Raw genomic sequence first — 21049 nt, 5'->3', positions numbered from 1 at the left:
TGCATATTTATTGAGGAGGCTCTGACGCTTCCTCCCGACTTGTCGGGATTCCGACAAACTGACTTTATGCTGTATATAGACAGCATGCGAAATTAGTCTTAATTTAGCAGGAACATGCTAATCTAACAGCATCAGAAACAACCTGAGTGAGACACAGTAAAGCAGGTGTTGTACGTTTCACTATAGGCAATAAACTCATATAATTGTCGAGGAGGTGATCGCCCGTAAATATTGAACGCGCAAGAGATGAGAGGTGAGAGCAGTTCTTGTAATTAAACAATTGTCCATAAAAACACCCAGTTATCTTTTATTCATTGTTCAAACAGCATTCATTGCCGTCACGTTCAAGGCACTTCATCAAGCTGAATATACCCCGGTGACAGAGTTCAAGGTATCAAGTGTATTTTGCGATATACCCATGCAACATACCGACACTTGATTATGTCCAGGTACTTCCTTCCGTTTCGACACAAAGAGGTGCCCGAGAAATACCTCATGATGAGGGACTTTACCTTCTTTGATAAGATTCATAAAGGTTTCACGCCTTATGAAGAGGAAGCCCACAAGTATATGTTTTCGCAGAAAGGTAAGTTTTTCACTGGAGCAGCATACTGTCTGCCCTAAGTAAGTTGAACGCCGTGCAGGCGGTGCGGCTGTTGGCTACATTGAAAATGTCACACCCACTTTGAATGCATATTTCGTGCGACTAATCTGAATATCTAACACGCAGAAAACACCGACAACATTAATTCGTGGGTTAAGATGCAGTTTAGTTTAATTCCAGCTTCAGAAGTCGAAAGAGAAATAGAAAAATGTGTTGTCTTACGAAAGAAACGTGGTCATTCCGTGGCAACTCCTTACTCTCTTAATCACGACCTCGTGTGAGCTCAACGGTAGTTCTCTGTGACGAATAAGCGCATTAGCAGCTTTCTTGGTAACACGCACACATACGGTAGGAATCATTTAGACGTAGCATTATTGCACGAGTCAGTCCTAAAATCTGTCCGTCCGTTCGTCCTTACAAAGTAAAATGCTCACCGATCTCGGAGATAGCGGAAAACCGACCAGACCCATGGCGGAGCTATAACAGGAAGAATTAAAAATTGGGCGAGTTGGTATAGCATTTTCAAAGTCGTTACAGCGTGTTAAGGCATAGAAAGAAATGACAACATGCACAAAATGTGAGGTAAAGAGCGCTGACTCCTATGTGGTTTTCGTATTGCAGAATGCATTAAATTTGCGCATCTAAACAAAAAAACATGACTGGTTTACTTCCACAAGTCATCACATCTCATGGCATGCATTTGATCACATATATTTCGCGCCACTGGTTAATGTGAAGGCTGCCTTAACTATTACATGCTATTCAATATCAATATTGCCTTAATTGGTCTTCCGCCTCTCCTCGATACCAGCCCTGGAATCCAGGATGGCCTGTAGGCGGTCACCATTACAATATGGTCATCTACAACAAGCTATTGTAAGCTGTCATTACGGGCAACAACTCTCTTACTAGCACTAACATGACTCTTACCAACTCAATCACCGCACGCTAATATAATTTTTACTGGCGGATAATCCTAAGAGAAGTTTGACAGAAGTTCCACACGAGGCCCTGGAGTTAGTACCTACGAAAAGCGATGGAATTATTAAAAAGCCTACTTTAGTTTCTATTGTCTTAATGATTCTTGGTCACAAGGTTACTATCTTCCATAACTACATACTTTTAGTGATTTGAAGATATCAAATCTTTTATTATCGTACTCTGCACCAGAGAATACAATACCTCTTCTATTCTTACCGTAATAATCGCATTGCTTCTGACCCTAATGATTTCCGTGTAACCATCTGATCTATTCATCAAGTGATGAACATGCATTATACCAATTATTCTAAAGTATATTTTGCTCATGTGCCCATAATGTATGATGGTTTGTTTCTTATTGTGATGCCCCCCCCCCCCCCTACCCAGTGCCTCTTACGCGACCTGTGAGGACTTTTTAAATGAACAAATTCAAGCCTCCAAAGTGATTGCGATTACTGAAAGAATCAAATAATATTACTGCATGCTCTTTTATCCTTAAGCCAATTGTATCATACATCATACGCGATTTTTTAAACACACTATAAGGTACTGAACAAATTGTTTTGCTAAAGCAAGAATGTAAACTTACGACAAATTAACATTCACCTTCTTTTACAAAACGAATTGACGGTTAGTGCGATCCGCTGAGCGCGAGAACATTGACGAATACACTGCGCATACACTTCTAGTTTTTCTTCACACGTTTAGGGAATATATCCTTTAGAACTGACCCTGGTATTACATTGCGCACTCGGTGTATATTCATCCAGCCCTCATTGGCGCCACCTTGGGAAATTAACAAAGTATATATTCGTAAAGTAGTAAGCCATACACGAAGAATTTCTAATGCAGTGTGAAAACAGAAAGATACGTTAATATTACGTCCCCAGCATATTCAACAAAATTTCACTTAATTTGTGACGCGCTACGTATAGGGCCTTGTAGCGGCAGTATTAATTAACAATTTTTAGTATTTGTATGAATGGGGATCCCTGTGCGTAGAACTACTGTTGAGCAACCTGTTTTTCCGATTTCATTCCTCAGATGCATTGTCCGGTGCACTAAACTACTATCGGGCTTTCAACAGCGACAGTGACCAGCTGAAGAAGTTTGACTACCGCAAGATCAACGTGACCACACTGATCTTGTGGGGAGAACAGGACGCATTTCTTACAACTCCCATTGCAACGTACAATCGGCTTTACCTCAAAGAATCGCAGCTGGTGTACTATCCAGGGGCAGGTCACTGGCTTCTCCGGGAATGCTACAACGAGGTTACTGAGGAAATCAAGACATTTGTAACGACAGCGAGCACGGTGCGACGCCATTCTTCTGTAAGAACCACAAACTTAATGTCAAGCGGAAACCCATGTAGGCAATCTCCTTCACCATTGAAGAGCTGGCTATCACGAGCTCTTGCATGGCTTCCACAGAACGTAAGCATCCCAAAGTTGTCAGCAGAATAAAAGAGTCGATTACTGTACCTTCGAAATTAAACTTTCATCAGCAATAATGGTTTTTCTTTCGAGGACATCGTCTGACCGCTCAACGTATTAAACGGTTTTGGTGCGAAAATCTCAGGTAACCATCATCTGTTCGTAGTATTGCATGAGCGAAGCTGCGCATTTTTCTCTTTTTATATTGACGTTATTCGTTTAACTTGACGCAACAACTTTTCAATAATGATGACCTGCTTTCAACACTCAAAACTTAGACAAGGTATGTAAGTTAACAATGCCTCATCACAGTTTCCTCACAAAATATTGTTGAAAATTTATTGGGATTTAAATTGATGGCACATTTGCGGCCATGAATTGAAATTCATGTCAAATTGATGGCAGTTTTGTATGCCAGGGTCCGCCAAGGTTTCATTGAGGTCATTTCCGTTATTGAAGTGACGTAGGTAAAATGTACACGAGCGAACACAAAGAAAAACCAGAAGAAAAAATTCGTTAAGTTGGATGACCTAGAAATCGAACCCACGACCTCGTTCTGCGACGGCAGGAGCCCGGCGCTCTACCCACTGCGCCACCGACGGCCATACACGAGGTTTTACAAGCGCGCCTTACATATCTCACACCTTCATCTAACAGTGATCTTCATTGACGGGGCGGTGTCGCTGTCTAGAAGCGGTGAAGTACGGCATCATGACACGAACGAGTGCCGACAGGGAGCGCTTAGGCAGTTTGAACGCAACGGATGATTTTAATGCATTATTCTAGGAAGCTCTAAGGTCGCTGCAATGCGCCGTACGCGATGATTCAGTTTGATGGCGACGCAGTACGTGCTTTGCCTTCCGGGTCGTGTTAGCGTGAAGTCTCGTCGGAAGAGTAGTGTAGCTTCACCTGCACCAATGGCGTTTCTCCGCCGTCTACCCTTTCGAGTGCGATAGCAGCGGCTAATAAAGCTGCTGAAATAAGTGGCACAGAAAGGCAATCACGACGAGGGGCGGATATCGCGCAGTGAGGGATTTGGTGAAGTGAAAAAGAAGCCAGCTCTTCACAGAACGTTTTCCCGCGTTCACGGCTCAAGCTACGGGCTCTGTCTTTCACGTTCCTGAAGGGCCGTGTGGTATATGCATGAGAACAGACGTAGGTTACTCTATTCCTAGGGAGCGCACGCCTTGGCGTTTGTCTTCTCAGATGACGATGCTCTGAATCAGTGCATATCCAGTACCAGTGTTCATTACGTTCTTGCAGATACCATCATTGCTAGGTAATCACCCTATGCTATGTCTGGGTGCATGTTAACTGCTTCAGCTACAAAAAATGGTTTAATCAAGATAATGGACGTTAGACGTCGGGATGGAGATGTGCCATAGGCCTCAACGTTGGTGCGTCCACGTCCAACAGTGCTATGGCCACCAAAGACCAATAGACATTGTGAAAGCTCTCATACAGCAATGTACAATAAACAATCGACTACTCCTGTGAAGACACGGTTCACTTTTGTGGTGTACCGATTCCTATAAAGGAGGGATCAAGCATGTTTTAAATGCGAAGCATCTCTTTGGAATCTTCAGGCACATTGGCCGTTTTATCTATCTATCTATCTATCTATCTATCTATATAACTATCTATCTATCTATCTATCTATCTATCTATCTATCTATCTATCTATCTATCTATCTATCTATGTCTGGGCGCTCTCCTGGTCGTCTCCATAACTTGCAATATACTGAAATTGGCATAGCATGGGGATCAGTGTATGACGAACACGATTCGCTGGTGACGACATGAATAACGCAAAAGGCCTGTCGCGCGCGTCGTCATACCCTTTCCCACAGTCTCGTGTGGCAGATACTTATATACCACAGCTAATCTTATGTATGTATCGCCACAGGTTATTCACAGTCTCAATCAACACATTAACGGCGAACATACACATTGAAAGGCAAGGCAAGTGAGGGAGCTGACGGCAAACTCCCCTGGAGGACGCTCCACGTGGCCTGACAGAATGTCGCAGTATTGTCCTCATTTCTTATGAGGCTGGGCGACGGCCTCATGCTGACCGAGTATGACGTCAGATTGATTGAGAGCCGCTTTGTGACACGCGAAGCCGCCGCCAAGTGCCCTGACAGCATACGGCTATACTACAGCAATGCGGACGTCGACCGCTATAACGCACGTTGCCTCGACGCTGCGGACAACGTGGTATGTCATCCCGCATGCGATAACATAACTGGTTATAAGAAAGAGCAAGTACACAGGGATGCCCTGACCGAGGTGGCTAAGACGAACGCAACGGATATATATGTGGCTTGCCTGCCTCAATTTTCCTGAGAATCTACAAGTCGTACGTGATCACGGCCATCATCGACGTAAGCGACGGCATCGTTAATAGAAACATGGGCTCCTTGTGGTACATCGAGAATGACGAACACGGCAACTTCGTGCGACCGTGGCTTGAATGTCCAGCAACCACGGAAGGCATTGTCGTCCCAGTCAGCACGAAGCACATAACTACCGCACACCCCTCAATAGAAGTGAAATGAGTGCTCATGGGACTAGTCTTCTTGTCTTCTTGTTTGAATTCTAGTCTTCTTGTTTTTAGTCTTCTTGTTTGAACTTTTTCTATTATAAGGAACCTGACCTTTTACCAATTTTATCAGCTTTTCCGTGCACGTAGCTAGCACGTGTGTAGTGTAGCCGGTACTTTCGAGCCTCTTAATCTGTGCTGTGAAGCTGGGATGCATTCCAAGAAGACTAGCTGTGCTCATTTCCAAGAAGACTACAAATCAGTAGCAGTACTGACGTATGTGCACAAACTGTCGCATGGTGTGAGCAATGTTGGCCACAGGTATGGGGTAAAATCAGTGTTCTCGGCTCCTAAGAAGCTTTCTCGAATTTGCCCACTGGTTCGGAGGAAAATGGAGCGAAATGACAATGACCGAAGTGACTGTGCAAATAAGCATGTCTCCTCGTTTGTATCCTGCAAGCGCGGTACAAACGAGGAGACATGCTTAATTCCACCTGATCCTACTTAGATGTGGGCGGTCACACGTGGGCCAAAGCGGCCCATGCATTATTGTGGGCTTAAGAGAGCACAAAAAATCTCTGAAAAATCCTAACGCTTTCGCATCTGGCATCGCATTGCAACGCCTGTGGTTGCCCCCATTCCAAGTCAACCTGTTCGATGTCGACCTATTCGAAGTGGTCTCTTCGAAGATTAAGCTTCTTTTTCCGGTCTTTTGTGCGGTGTTTTCATACTCGAAATCATGAACCAGCCAGCCCGATTGTGTACTCTATGCTTTCATTTAGGCACTTTGCCACCAGGAACGGGTATATTTTTCAGAGAGATGTTGTTTAACAGTAAACAACGTGGTCTTTTGGAAGCTTTGGTACATTGCTCCACAAGGAGAACTGGAAAGTCGCTTAAGCGTAGCCTCGCTTTGAGGGCTGATCATAAACAAAAGAAGCTTGAGAAGCCAGGCGAAAAATGAAATAAGGGGCCGGAGCGCCGACCGGCCACACCGGAGCCCTACAATACGAAGCGACAGATCTCGCATACAAGTCTGCACTGCACCAGTCGTACGCCACCGCTGTAACCAAATACGAGATAGCCGAGGTAGCATACCATCACTAGGCTAAGAATTGCCGCTAGGAAAGTTGAATGTAGCAGAAAGAAGAGGAGAATAGAGATTCATGAAAGAGACAAAGACAAAGATGTGAGCGGAGAGAGAGGAAAAAGGCGGCTGCCGATTTCCCCAGGGAATGTGCAAGCATATTTGGAGCCAAAAAGGGCGTTCACAGAGGAAGACGTGGGCAACGACATAGGCACCCGTGTGGTCGTCCTCGTCTTCTGTTGTGTACGTCCTTTTATCGGCAAGCATGCTTTCAAGCACGCAATTAGGCTAAGAACAAGTTCTCCTTTGAGTGGGTCCGCCCAGGGACGCCGTCTGCGTGAAGCACGAGCCAGAGTGGTGCATCGCTTCCATCAGGGTGCACTAATGGTCCAATCATCCGGCATCGGCTGAAACCCCAAAATTAAACCCGCTTCGGCCAGCGCTCCAGCGATCGGTGGAGCGATAGCCGAAGGCATGGTGGGCCCTACAGACATCGTCTTTCGTTTAATAGGTGCGCTACTCGCGGCCGCTAATTCTTGTATTTTTGTTAACTTTAGTGTCTTCGGTGTGTACTTAAAATTACATTACTAAGGATATTATTTGATGTATATCGATTGATCGCAGGTAGAAAAAATCTATCATTAAAAGCCGGATGGTATAGATGTCGCCTAGGCTCTCCCTCTCTGCGTGCTCCGGCTCGCTTTCCCTTTACAGTAAAAGGCCAAGCTCTTGTGCGCAGCGGTGCGATCGGTATACAAGCGCGAACGCCACAACCTATGCTGAGCTCGGTGTGCTCGGACTCGCGGTAGTGTTTGGCGCGTACAGCTGAGCAATGAGAGAATGTGCGTGCCCGAGCCTGTTAACGTATACAGAGACACAAAGGCAAAGCAACGCCACATAATAACGTCATCACCTCAGAGTTTCGTCATTCCTGATGCAGTGGATCATATATTCTATTACACAAATTTATTTATGTTATCACACCACATCAATTTATTACCTCAAGGACAAGTCAGTGCCTGTTTTAACCGTTTCAAACTACATAATCTGGTGAAACATACGAAAGTCACCGTTATTTCTGTTGTTACCACTTGCATGTTTCTCATGACAGCTTTCGAAAGTGTACGTAGTTCAACAGCCTGTGAAAATATCAAAATATGCCCTTTCGGCCTGTCATGTATGCTCCACAGAAGCGAAAGAGTTATGGCACTTCCCCTGTCACTTTATTTGACGACAACGCCGAAACAACATAGTAAGGAAACTGCCTTTCAGGAGAACTTTTTTAGCCCGTATCCAAGCCCCCCAACGTTAGCGCATAAATTATGCTGATGCGATCTATATAAATGTGCTAAGCTTAATCGGACACATTAAATCAGAAGGCAATTTGAACTTCATAAAGCATTTGGAGCTCATAAGAAGGTAAGAACATGCCATTTGATTGTTTCAGCAATTTGCCTATGCCATAGTTAATTGCGGTGGAATGCAATGTTATGCTCACTGGGGATTAAAAGGATTAAAAATCTGTTAAAATACCATGACGAAGGGATACATAAAGGCAGCGTTATTGTTTGAGTGGGGAAGTTGCGTTGACCACGAGCGTTTCAGCGATATCCTAGTCTAGCTATTGCTGCCAACTATTTCGCAAAAATAACTGATGCTGCAAGCACTCAGTAATCAAAGCTGTGTAGTAGCTGGGCTCTGTAATTCTATACCAACTGGCCCATGACAAAGCATCACTACACATCGAAGAGTGAGGATATGGTGAAATATAAGTTTTCTGCACGTTATCCACCTGACTTGGCCCCTCGCGGAAAGCAGAAGAGGGACCATTCTTTATCATATAGGCTGATATGTGGAGCACTTCGTTATAAAAACATAACGAGACATCGATTCGCCGTACAACAAAATCACTTAAAAGCTCCTGTTTTTAGGTTCGGGCCCGGGGCAGCACGGCACCTCGAGCAATCCTCTAAGCTCGTGTCAGGGCCCGGTAGCTCTCAGGTCACCGGTCGCTTCAGATGGCCGGCCACTACAGAGCTATTAACGTTACAAAACTTCTTTTTAACCTTTTCCACGTTCGGCTACCCATATATGCTGCTGGTTCCCCCTCAGAATTTAAAGCAGCAAGGCAGAAGCTTTAGAAGTGGCGGCTTGTCATCATCATCATCATCATCAGCCTGTCTACGCCCACAGCAGGGCAAAGGCCTCTCCCATGTTCCGCGAATCAACCCGGTCCTGTGCCTTCTGCTGCCACGTTATACCTACAAACTTCTTAATCTCATCTACCCACCCAATTTTCTGTCTTCCCCTCACGCGTTTGCCCTCTCTTGGAATCCAGTCAGTTACCCTTAACGACCACCGGTTATCCTGCCGACGTGCTACGTGCCCGGCCCATACCCATTTCTTCTTCTTGATTTCAACTATGATATCCTTAACCCCCGTTTGTTCCGTGACCCACTCTGCTCTTTTCCTGTCTCTTAAGGTTGCACCTAGCATTTTCCTTTCCATCGCAGGCTGCGTCGTCCTCAATTTAAGTTGAACCCTCTTTGTAAGTCTCCAGGTTTCTGCTCCGTAGGTAAGCACCCGTAAGATGCAGCTGTTATATACCTTGCTCTTGAGCGATAGTGGTAGACTACCATTCATGATTTGATAATGCTTGCCGAATGAGCCCCATGCCATCCTTTCTCTTCTAGTTATTTCACTCTCATGGTTCGGCTCCGCGGCTACTACCTGTCCTAAGTAGACGTACCCCTTTACAACTTCCAGTGTCTCGTCACCTATCGCAAAGCGCTGTTCTCTGCCACGATTGTTCCACATTACTTTAGTTTTATGCATATTAATTTTCAGAACTACTCTTCTACTTTCCGTATCCAGTTCAGTAATCATGAGCTGTAAATCGTCTCCCGCGTTACTCATCAATGCAATGTCATCAGCGAATCGTAGGTTACTGAGATACTCTCGATTGACTCTTATCCCTAATTCTTCCCAATCTAGGGTCCTGAAAACCTCCTGTAAATACGCGGTGAATAGCATTGGAGAGATCGTGCATCCCTGCCGTACGCCCTTCTTTAATGGTATTCTGTCGCTTTCTTTATGGAAGACTATAGTGGCTGTGGATCCGCTGTAGATTTCTTCCATTATGTTTATATAGGCTTCGTCGATGCCCTGATTTCGCAGTGCCTGCATGACTGCTGATGTTTCCACCGAATCAAATGCCTTCTCGCAATCTATGAAGGCTATGCATAGGGGTTGCTTGTATTCCGCGCATTTCTCCATCACCTGATTCATAGTATGAATATGGTCTATTGTTGAGAAGACTGTACGAAATCCTGCCTGGTCATTTGGTTGATTGAACTCCAATGTCGTATTAATTCTGTTAGCAATTACGTTTGTATATAGCTTGTAGACAGCGGACAGTAAGCTGTACAACAGGCGGCTTTTACAACATCATAAATATTTCTAGTGTTTGCGTACCAAATCCACGATACAGTTATGAGGCACGCCTTAGTGCAGGCTCCGGATAACTTCGGCCGCCTGAAGTTTCTTGACGTGTACCGACACCGCACAGTACACGGGTCTATAACATTTCTCCTCTATCGAAATTCGACTGCTGCGCCCGGGATCGAACCCGTGTGTTTCGGGTCAGCACACTGGCACCGTCACCGCTGTATCACCGCGGCGGCTGCTTTACAACTTCACCCGCAGCAGTCAAAGGCGGACGGGAGAAGCCGCGCATGCGCAAGCGGGACTTGGCACTAGCGCTCTATCGAAGAGGTCACAAACAAAAACACTTCTCTGCCCGAAGGGGGAATAAGACGCCTGGCACTTCCTCTGTCATGGAGAACTGCACACCCATACTCTCACCTTTATGGCAGGGCCGTCTTTTTTCTTCACATCATCGAGGACACCATCAAACGCGTACTTCTTTCGTGTTTCCGCCACGCTTAACACGTCATGTCACGTTGCATATGCGTTGAACAGCTCATCGGTCAACACACGTTCGCACTTGTGAGCCGCGTCGCTAGGAGCACTTGTTTAGTTACGGAGGGCATTTACAATGAGGGTGCATTAGGACTGCCCAGCGGACAAAATATGATAAGAAAATGTGGCGGAGGAAACGGGTTTTATCTCTATGACACTTATTGTAACCTTTTCACCAAAAACTCAAATCATCATCGTACAGTATCCTAAATTTGTAAAATTATCGGCATCCACTATTTCTTTAAGACTTTTTGTTTCAGTAATTCATTGGCAAATCATGTTGCCGATGCCTTTTTGTACGCTGGCGTTCGGACAGGAACATTTAGGTTGCATATTCTAAGATACGACAAGTTGGATATGTTTTTTCTATCGTAATAGCAACACTGTCTGCGTAGTTGAAACAACTTGTACAATATAAGGGCATCTTCAGCGAAGAACATTCATTGCGTTTGGCACTCTTACAAGTAGATCTTTCTCTCATAGTGGCTCCTTTCTGAAATATTTCATGACAATTGCGTCAGTATGGGCACGCTTAAAAAGGTAATAACTGGTACAAGGTGACGGTATGGCTTGGAAAAAACAGTGATGGTTGTCATGGAGTGCAATTCGGGGTCCTAACTGTGCATGCAGGTGAATGCAGGCATTGATGAAAGTAATGAAAGGACGAAATCAACTGGATTATCGAAAAGCCACGGCACAACATGCAATATTGCTGACAACTTATTTGTATATATGTTCATTTCCTATTTTCCGCCGCTTCTTTGTCTAGACACATTACAGTGCCAATGTTTCATTTTTTCTTACAACGTAATATCTGGCTAGTAAACCGACCTTTCGCCGCTTCTAAATTGACGCGCTTCTCTGTATCCTTCTTTGACATGTTATCACGGACGTCATCATCATTGCCCACATCAATCATCAGCAGGTCATAGCATCAGCCACTGCGTTCCGTTTAATACTGCCAGACGGCGCGGATCTCCTCGCACCCCTCCAGTAGAAAAGGCAAAAAAAACAAAAAAAAACACGAGCAATGTTCACTGAACGGTGCATCCCCGCGGTTCATTTGTGTGACCGAGTTCGCTGCCCAACATAATCACTTAATACTGACTCCGTTCTCTGTGCAATTACACATGTAAAACAAGCAATGGTCGGGAAAAGAGCGCGAGCAATATAGGACATAAAGAGTACGATTGTTACAGTAAAGCAAACATATTTACGCCTATATTTTCTAGAGTTGCCATTTGGTGCGCCTGTTTGTGAGTCTCAACAGTAAATTGCCAGTTCATTATTGCCCCACCCGCAGCATAGTCCCATTGTGGTAGCGGCGACCTTAAAGGTAGTGTCATAGTAAAGAAATCTTGCAATTGCTTAGCTCGGCTATGTCATGATATACATAGCGTTAGCAAAGGTTCAGCTGATTATTCTTAGGTTTGCGTGTCTCCGCAGCACGTTTCGCCTTCCTCTGTTCATTCTTCCTACGCTCAACCACTAATTGCCAGGCAACTACTTCGGCATCCGATGAGTTAAGCTTCTCCGCTCTTCTGCACCGTTGAGCAGCATTTGCGCTCTCCTCCTCCATGGATAAACCACACTGGAAAACGCCAGTCAGATGCGCTATCAAGCGGCTCCAGCGCAGTGTCAGACGGCGACTGCACAGCGAAGGCAAATAGCTGCGCCTGCGCCGGCGCCACTGCGTCTGGCACGGCTACGACGTCACTGTCTCTGGAATGCGCAGACCGGCGGCGGCGGAGTGCGCGGGAGATGCCGGCTCCGGCGCGCCAGCTGCGTGACATCACTGATCCTCGCGCACGTGCAGCACAGCTCTTGAGGAGCCACGCGAAACCAGCTCGGCTAAGCCAGTGTAGTTACGCTACAAAAAGCCTGATCCCAGAGAGAGTGTGACGTTTGTCTGTCTGCACGCCGTTCCTTCCGTCGGAGCATGAAGTGAGATAATCGCTATGACAAAGTTTATAAATAAAAATGAATAAATTCAAATGGAAGAACGTTGGCGAAGCTGCATTTGACACATACGACCTCATGCTCAGACGCTACATGTCGCAATAATAATAATAATAATAATAATAATAATAATAATAATAATAATAATAATAATAATAATAATAGAGTTTTAGCTAGTTACGAAAATACGGTACGCAAATGCGCTACCGTATGACGGTACCGCTCCTCCTTTCCAGGTCGTCGAACGTTTGCCGGTGAAGACACCTCAACACCACAAGAGCTTTTTCAAAAATTAAGGTGGGGTTGTCCCGCCTCAGTGTTGCCCGTCAGACTATGCATTTTTCACAAAACACCTGTGGTTTGGGGTTTATATTGTCACTGAAACGGGGAGCAGCAAAAGCACAACCAGCGGGAAAGGAGGGAGGCTACCGTACTGTCTTACCGTATTTGCGCACCGTATTTCCGTAACTTGCTAAAACTCTAATATCTGAGGTTTAACGTCCCAAAACCACGATATGATTATAAGAGACGCCGTAGTGGAGGGCTCCGGAAATTTCGACCGCCTGGGGTTCTTTAACCTGCACCTAAATCTAAGTACACGAGCCTCAAACATTTTCGCCTCCATCGAAAATGCAGCCGCCGCGGCCGGGATTCGATCCCGCGACCTTCGGGTCAGCAGTCGAGCGCCATGACCATTAGACCACTGTGGCGGGGCGACGCCACATGTCTAAGCCACTGGGCTAAACCCACGCTTACAGAAGCTGACTAGGTCTCAACCATATGTTTACACCGGGGAAACCACAGAAAAACTAAGGACCGCAAGAAAGAACATGAAAGACATTCTCAAGAAAACATCTCAATCAGACTGCAGTGAGCGGGGAACGGCGCATGCCCGCGGTTCAGGACGCTGACCAACAAGAGAAGGAAGACGAAAGGAGTCGGGCCGACGCTGCTCGACGACGACGTTCGAGGAAACGCTACAATGCAAACAAGTGCGGGCTAGCAAAAGTCATCGGGGACCAAGAGCGCGCTACTGCTCTCAACAAAGCAGCGTACGACTACAAAACATGTGATTACAAGCGAACGGTTACGCGTCACATAGAAAACTTCCATAGGAGATTCATCGGCTGTTGCAAAAGCTGGTGAATATTCTGCGCTTATACATCTAATGCTTGTCCTGTTTAAACGTGTCATCCTTCTGCGTTTGTTACTTTCAGCTACTTAACATGTGTGAGCTGAGGTACTTCCAACTAGCCCAAGTTTCTTCGCTGAATACAATGTTCAGGCGTATGTTGATTGCCGAGAAAATACTGCTGCCGATTTAATAACTCGCGACCCCGTTCTCAACAAAATCTCACAATTCATTCATTCAATAATACAAGGAGCGCTACCTAAGTACCATCAGGGCAAGCGTATACGCCTTCATGCGCAACACATTTTTATGCAGCAAACGGATTTCTTGAATTGTATAGGATTCAAGAAATCTATTCGCTCGCATCGGCAGTCATCGGGAATAGTCACTGCTCAGTATTTATTTATACGAAGCGCTTCTGAGTGACCTGACATTAACGCTCGAATCGCAGTAAACTCGACATCATACTATCTGAAAACTCTCAACTTTCTTGCCCGATGAAATGTCGTAAACTTTAAACTCGCTAATGTCATTGTAACTGTGCAAGTCATGAGCAGACGCAGTGAATAAATAGTTCTTCCACTTGAAATCACATGTCAAAAGTAGTCGAATAAAATGACTTACTTATATCATGTTGGCTGCCATGCGCAACAATATTTTAAGGCAAAAAGAAAATTCATTTCCAGAAACATGGCACGACAATGCTAGACAAGCCTCGTTAATCATTCTATATTTATATGGTTGATGTCAGGCTCACGCTAAATGTTCTAAGAAGTAAAAGCTCAGTTACTTCGATCCTGAAGAAGGGATAAAAGGGTATTTTAGCAAGTTACGGAAATACGGTGCGCAAATACGGTAAGGCAGTACGGTACCGCTCCTTCTTTCCCGGTCGTTGAGCGGCCAAAGCACAACCAGCGGGAAAGGAGGAACGCTACCGTACTGCCTTACCGTATTTGCGTACCGTATTTCCGTAACTTGCTAAAAGACTCTAATAAGAAAAACTCTGTCGCTCTGTAATGCTCTGTCGAAGCACCCGCATGCGCAAACTTGTCAAATTGCGATATTTTGTTTTCGTAAACCAACGCTGCCTATTAGATGCACTTAGTATAAGACAGCGCAGAAATCGTCGTTCTGTGCCGGTGCACGTATGTCACTGTTGCATCTACGTTTTTGTGTAGTCTTTGCAACATTATCGTGATATATAATAATAATATCTGGGGTTTTACGTCCCAAAACCAAACATTATCGTGATAGAAGATGCTGAGTTTAAAGACACAGGCTCGGCCCTATACTTCCCATGTATTTTAAGGCTTCTTTAACGCCAATTTTCTCTGAAACTGCTATACCTGAAACCATTTGGGTTTGTTTAATTTTGTTCGTATTAAAACTCTATTTCAAGTGCTGAGATTTCTGAAATTTTTTAGCAAGGCAATTATACTTTGTCATTGATTTTTAAATAAAACTGCCAAAAAATGAAAACTATTCCGCATACGTACACCACTCTACCTCACTAGATTGGTATTGATGCTTAGTTTGTGCTAGTAAAAAAATAGCGTTCTTTTTTTTCAAGTTGTTCTGATAATGGGGAAATGTAGCAAAAAGATTTATTTCGAGATATTGGGAGTGAAAGAGAAGAAACAAGTTTATTTCATTTTTGATCAAAAAGAAGGCATGCTGAACAATTTAATTAATAGCAACCAGTCATACAGTCATCACAAGAATCAGCTTTTTGTTTGTTTTCTTCTTTTCTTGGTTCCCTGGCTTGTTTTGTCATATCTTGTCTCTCTACTGGCCAAATACTGTCGACGGCGGTCGATCTCACCGAACTATACCAAAGTGTTGCACCTCGGTGATATGCCAAATGGCCATGATAACGTATATATGGACCATGCAGGCCTTGTTGAAAGTTAGAACGGTTTCAAAGGCGGCAGTTCTGATGGTATAAATTCCAAGGAGCACGATCCATTGCGTTCTCTACAAGTGCCATGGCTCCTCCGCATTCTATGCAGACACAGGTACTCGTAATTACACTTTGTAGAAGGTCCACATAACTGTAGCCGTTTTCACTACAGGTAACATTTTGTCATTGAGGGGACATGGAATGGGCAGAAAACTTACTTGCCGAGGTGCTTGCAAAATTCTCCCGGTATCGTTTTTGTTAGTAGCCGAAACGGCGCCGATTTCCAATTATACGGGGTTTTTAAGCAGTTCTGACGTTGTCAACACGCCAATATATGTTGCCGCCGCAACAGGATCAACAAAGCTGCAATAAACTCAAAATAAATGCACACGACCAAGTCTCCATGCGCATCTCAAACACACAAGACAAGTGGGCTCGGTGAAGACTGCGTACGTTCAGAAAAACTGTACCATGTGCCTTTAGGTCGCCAGACTACTTTTTTAAAAATCTGCTAACCTCGAAAAAACTACCAATTTCGGTTTCAAAAAAATTCAGCCAAGCTCGAAAGCTCACGTTGTGCACGCCCTGGCGTGCCTGCTCGTCAGTTGGTCTCGAAAACCAGGTCCTTCTGGCTCAATCAAAATGTGGAAAATTGTGTCGGGCACTGGATATTCCCAAGGAAGGCCTTACCATTCCAAACAAGCAGGAAACCAAGTTTAGATTTCTTTTTAATTTTGCTCTGCCTCGAGTCCAGTTTTAAAAAAATTTGCAGTAGCTTAGCTCGCCTATGCCATGATATACGTAGCGTTAGCTAAGCTCCAGCTGATTATTCTTAGCTTTCTTGGTTGTCAAGCTTCTCCGCTTTTCTGCGCCGCTTAGCAGCATTTGCGCTCTCCTTCGCCATGGCTGTACCACACTGGCAAACGCGAGCCAGCCGGTCTGACAAATAGCTAACTTCCCTGTCCTTCCGCTTTTTTCCCTCCTCCTCCTCCCCGCTATATGTATACCCCACTGATACGTCTGCTTATGCGCGTAAAATGAGAAGCGCTATCAAGCGGCTCCGGCGCAGCGTCAGACGGCCACTGCGCAATGGAGGCACACAGTTGGGTGCGCGCCGGCGCCAATGCGTCTGCCACGGCTATGACGTCACTCCTCTGGAATGCGCAGACCGGCGAGGCGCGCGCAGCGGCGGCGGCTCCGGTGCGCCAGCTGTGCGCAGTGTGGCGTCACTGGTCATTGCGCATGCGCAACATGCCTCTCGAACTGCCACATGAAACTGCTCCGCCTCGGCCAGCGTATCTAACGCTACAAAAAGCAGTGGTTCTGGAGCACGACAGAAACGGGATCATCCCATGTGTTGGATCTGCTGCTTAGTAAGTGTCCGAGATTTTCACAATTTTTTCTGGCGCAATGGCACACATACGCCGGCTACATGTCGAGTGACAGTATCTTAAGCGAAAATGTCACTCAGGTAGTGATCAAGGGGTTCTTGTAGTAATGTGACGGCCTAACGGGGTCCCGATTCTAGCTTTTGCCTTGTACCTTGACGCTCAGGGTCTTCTTTCTTGTTTAGCTGACAATTACGATGCTCCACCTGAGCAGAGCATGCTACGGCAGAAACGCCGCACAGCTCTCAACTATACAGGGGCGAATATTTGGTCAGGACTTACCGCAATAGCCTAGCGGCTAAGGCAGTGGACATTGCTAATGCCGATCCTAGGAGCGACGCCGGCATTGCGATGCGAATGAAAAGCCAAAATATTTGTATATACTTACACTTAGGCAGCAGAAAGCACAGGACCGGGTTGATTGGCGGAACATGGGAGAGGCCTTTGCCCTGCAGTGGGCGTAGACAGGCTGACGATGATGATGATGACACTTAGGCGAGTGTCAAACAACCAGCAGACGTATGGTCAAAACCAAGCTAGTGTCTCCCGGCAGAGCATGCTAAATGGCACTTTTGTCAAGTAATATTAGCACTGTCGAATTCTTGATGTTAAGGTAACTCAAGCGAGAGAAAGAGAAGTGCTGTCTAGTGCGAATAGCAGCTTACCCCAATTCTACGTAATAAAATAACTTTAACTTGACTATGAATTGAAGGCGATGCCAACACAGAGTGTTCCTCTTGAACTCTTCGAAAGTCATCGAAAGTGCACATTCGACTGAGAAGCGCTGGTGCATCACAAATAAGGTGAAATCAATTTTCTTTTCAACATCAAATGTAAGACCTATAATGACATCGCAAAGGCACCACTGTGCTGCCTGTAAAGGACTCCGAGGTCGGTGGCGGTGTAATGAAATGATCATCACAGAGGAGGTCATATTCATAGCCCATATTTTTGCTCAATACAAGATAAACCACGTTTTACCTGTAAAAACGGAGATATATATTGAGGCATGCAGTAGTGCGGACTGTGGATTAATTTTGACCATCTGAGGTTTTTTGACGTGCACCTATGTCAAGTACGCAGGAGTTCACTGCAATTTTTTATGATGACTTAAAATAAACCGTATACATGGTGAAGTAAAAATGTAATTTTTTAGCTGTCGTCTACTACCGAAAGCATGCGAGTGAGCTTTACTGCACCCCTCTTGGGCCAGGTCATCCTCTTTTTTATGTGAAGTTTAATTCTTTATTTCTTGCAATTATTTATTTCTGTACAAGCCATGGACTATTTACTGTATAATTCACTTAAATGTTCAGAAAAGCAAGCACATTCTCGGGAATTTTTTTTTCTGAAACCATACCATCACTTTCCTGTAATACGAGTGCAACAGTAAATGGAGTAAAACTAAATTGCATGCTCGGTCACAGCGAGCAGGCCACGTGGTGCCTTCTTTACAACGAACTATGTCAACGTCGTTGTTTATTTGTTTTATCTGAATCTTGCATGATCCAGTCATAGATCTCGTTCCAGTAACCTCAAGTGTCCTCCAGAGATCCGTTTCTGGCCTGCTTTTGTTTTTGCTGTTATTAGAGCGAAATTGAAAGCAGACCCCCAAGAGGATCTCTGGAGGACAATTGAGGATACTGGAAACGTTTATAGAAGGTGAACAGTTGAGAAACACAGACTCCTATCCTGCGTAGATGGTCTTTCCAGTACAAAATACCACGATGTTATTTAATTTGTAGGCCGCAAGATTTTGGATTAGAACATGTGCAGTTACGACAAATGCTTTATATCAAATATCCAGTCAATTAACTTTGCTTCGTCTAATACTAGACAATGAAAGCGAATAGCTACGTGTGTTGATTAAAGAACCCCAGGTGGTCGAAATTTCCGGAGCCCTGCACTACGGCGTCTCTCATAATCATATCGTGGTTTTGGGACGTTAAACCCCAGATATTATTATTATTACGTGTGTTGAGCATGAAAAACCTTGACGTAGACAATGCTGACTAGAGCTTCTATTAAAATCTTCCTCTTGACTTTCGTCCATACTGTTTTAAAGCTTCTATATTTGTTTCGTCTGAATCTTGCATGATCCAGACATAAAAGTCGTGTCCCTATACCTTGCATGAAATACATGTTAAACATGATATCGGTAGTTCTCAAAGCAATTTAACGCGTTGCTTTTGTGAATGGGTAGAACACGTGCAATCTTCCAACCATTGCGACCGCTTTTAATTCATGCTACCGCATTATCGCCCCGACCGCAAGCTCGTTGCTTTCAATTCATGTAAAAATTACGCATACTTTCAATATCGCATATCAGTTCTGATTATATTGATGTTGTGTTGGAAGGTGAAATGACAAATACGCGAGCATTGAGGGCGAAAAATTACATCCCGTTTAGGTCATCTTCAAGGATGCTGCGTACTGCAAAAAAAAATGCACGCATCTGCCACGTAGCAAACATGCTTGTTTCTGTCGAGCCGTACTATATATGGTGTGTTTTCTAAACTTCCTGCCGTGAAGAACTTTAATGACCCTGAAGGAATAAAAAAAATTTCCTCGGGAGCTCCTGTTACTAATCAGTTATACCGGACGAATAGGGTTGTAAATTGGTTGTTTATAACGATAAATGTTTCTCCCTCTATCTTTCTCTGTCCCTATACGGTCGTTCTTTACTACGACGAATGGTGTACACTAACATCAGATCTTTGTCCCTTTTTTTCCAGCTCATTTCGTCAATTAGCTGCCAGACTTATTACTGCAAATATGGTACCCGCACCCATAGGCAAACTTATGGTTCTGGCGATTGGAACAAGCATGTGGATGTGGCTGAAAACATACGTCAGTCTCCAAATAACTTGGTATGGTCCAAAGATACTCATTCCAGATAACAGGACGGTACCAGATGACTTCGAGAACAGCACGTATGGGACACATAAATACGTCAATTTGACGGTACGTGAAACAACGCAGTCTTTCGGTTTCCGCAATGTATCACTTATGACGTAAAGTGTTACTGCAAGTTACAGAAATGGTGAAATAGTTCCGTCTCATTTGGCGTGTACCTTTAAAGATACGGTAGTGTTATCATACAGGATGCGTGAACAGATGCACTATAAAAGCAGCAAAGAGGCTAAGTGATTTGTCATTCACAGCTTGTGAGGGAACGCAATGCTCGCCGCCTTCACTCGGGCTTGTAGATTAGGGATTTGCGTAGAGGTATCGTATGAACATTAAAATGACGCTAAAGGTTACCTTTCCTTATATGAAACGCGTATCATTAATCCGAAACTAATGATCGCATTATAATCAGCCAGTTTGTAGAGTGTGCATTTTATTTCCAGTGCCGTTGGATCAGTGTGCACTAATAAGTTATGCGACCGCGCATGGGATATCGATGACGTTCCAACGTCTACCACAAGTCTAGCGTTTGCGTAAGTTTCGTGTGCGTGTGAAGGAGGAGGAGGAGGACGTTGTAGGTTGCAGGAGAGAAGAAACTTGAAAGTGCTGACATAACATATGCGGAACTTCTTGTTGGGCTTGTTGGTGCATGTTAAGAGAAGAGATAAGGCGCCAACGAGAGAAATACAAGATATTACACGGACAGGCGCTTACGGATAAACTTGTTGTAAGCGCCTGTCCGTGTTACAACTTGTGTTTGTCTCGTTGGCGCCTTATTCCTTTCGTAAACATCATACATGTTTGGCACAACTGAGATCCAGCTGTCCCAAAGCCCTAAATAAGCGAGTATGTGTTCCAGCAAACGTCGGTGCTGAAAAGAGTGTCGGTGTAAATGAATATGAAATACGAATAAGGCACGATAACGAGCATGAAATAAGGGTACGAAAAGAAAGATAATAAAAATGTCATAAACTTTAATCGCCGAATCACTTGGGCCAGAATTTACATTGACCGCATCTTCTTTGGTATCCACAATTAGTTAACCATTTTTAACACGAACGTGTTTTATTCCGGGGTCCTTCACGGCTCCACTGACGCATTTCCGTCACGGATATGACGTTGTAAAATA

The 21049-nt window shown here is 44.6% G+C and overlaps 1 protein-coding gene across 1 annotated transcript in view; it reads left to right on the top strand.

Annotated features, from left to right (window-relative positions):
* The first annotated feature begins 441 nt into the window (after window positions 1-441).
* Window positions 442-21049, top strand: part of LOC119375137 (epoxide hydrolase 4-like) — a 28476-nt gene continuing 7868 nt past the window's right edge. The window contains exons 1-2 of the mRNA XM_049411175.1: window positions 442-586; window positions 2630-2901. Of these exons, the coding sequence (XP_049267132.1) occupies window positions 442-586; window positions 2630-2901 (417 nt within the window). The remainder of the gene's footprint in view (window positions 587-2629; window positions 2902-21049) is intronic.

Source organism: Rhipicephalus sanguineus, chromosome 11 (assembly GCF_013339695.2).
Source record: "Rhipicephalus sanguineus isolate Rsan-2018 chromosome 11, BIME_Rsan_1.4, whole genome shotgun sequence".
Taxonomy (NCBI): domain Eukaryota; kingdom Metazoa; phylum Arthropoda; class Arachnida; order Ixodida; family Ixodidae; genus Rhipicephalus; species Rhipicephalus sanguineus.
The sequence above is the reverse complement of the archived record's forward strand: the minus strand, read 5'-3'. Positions and strand labels throughout refer to the sequence as shown.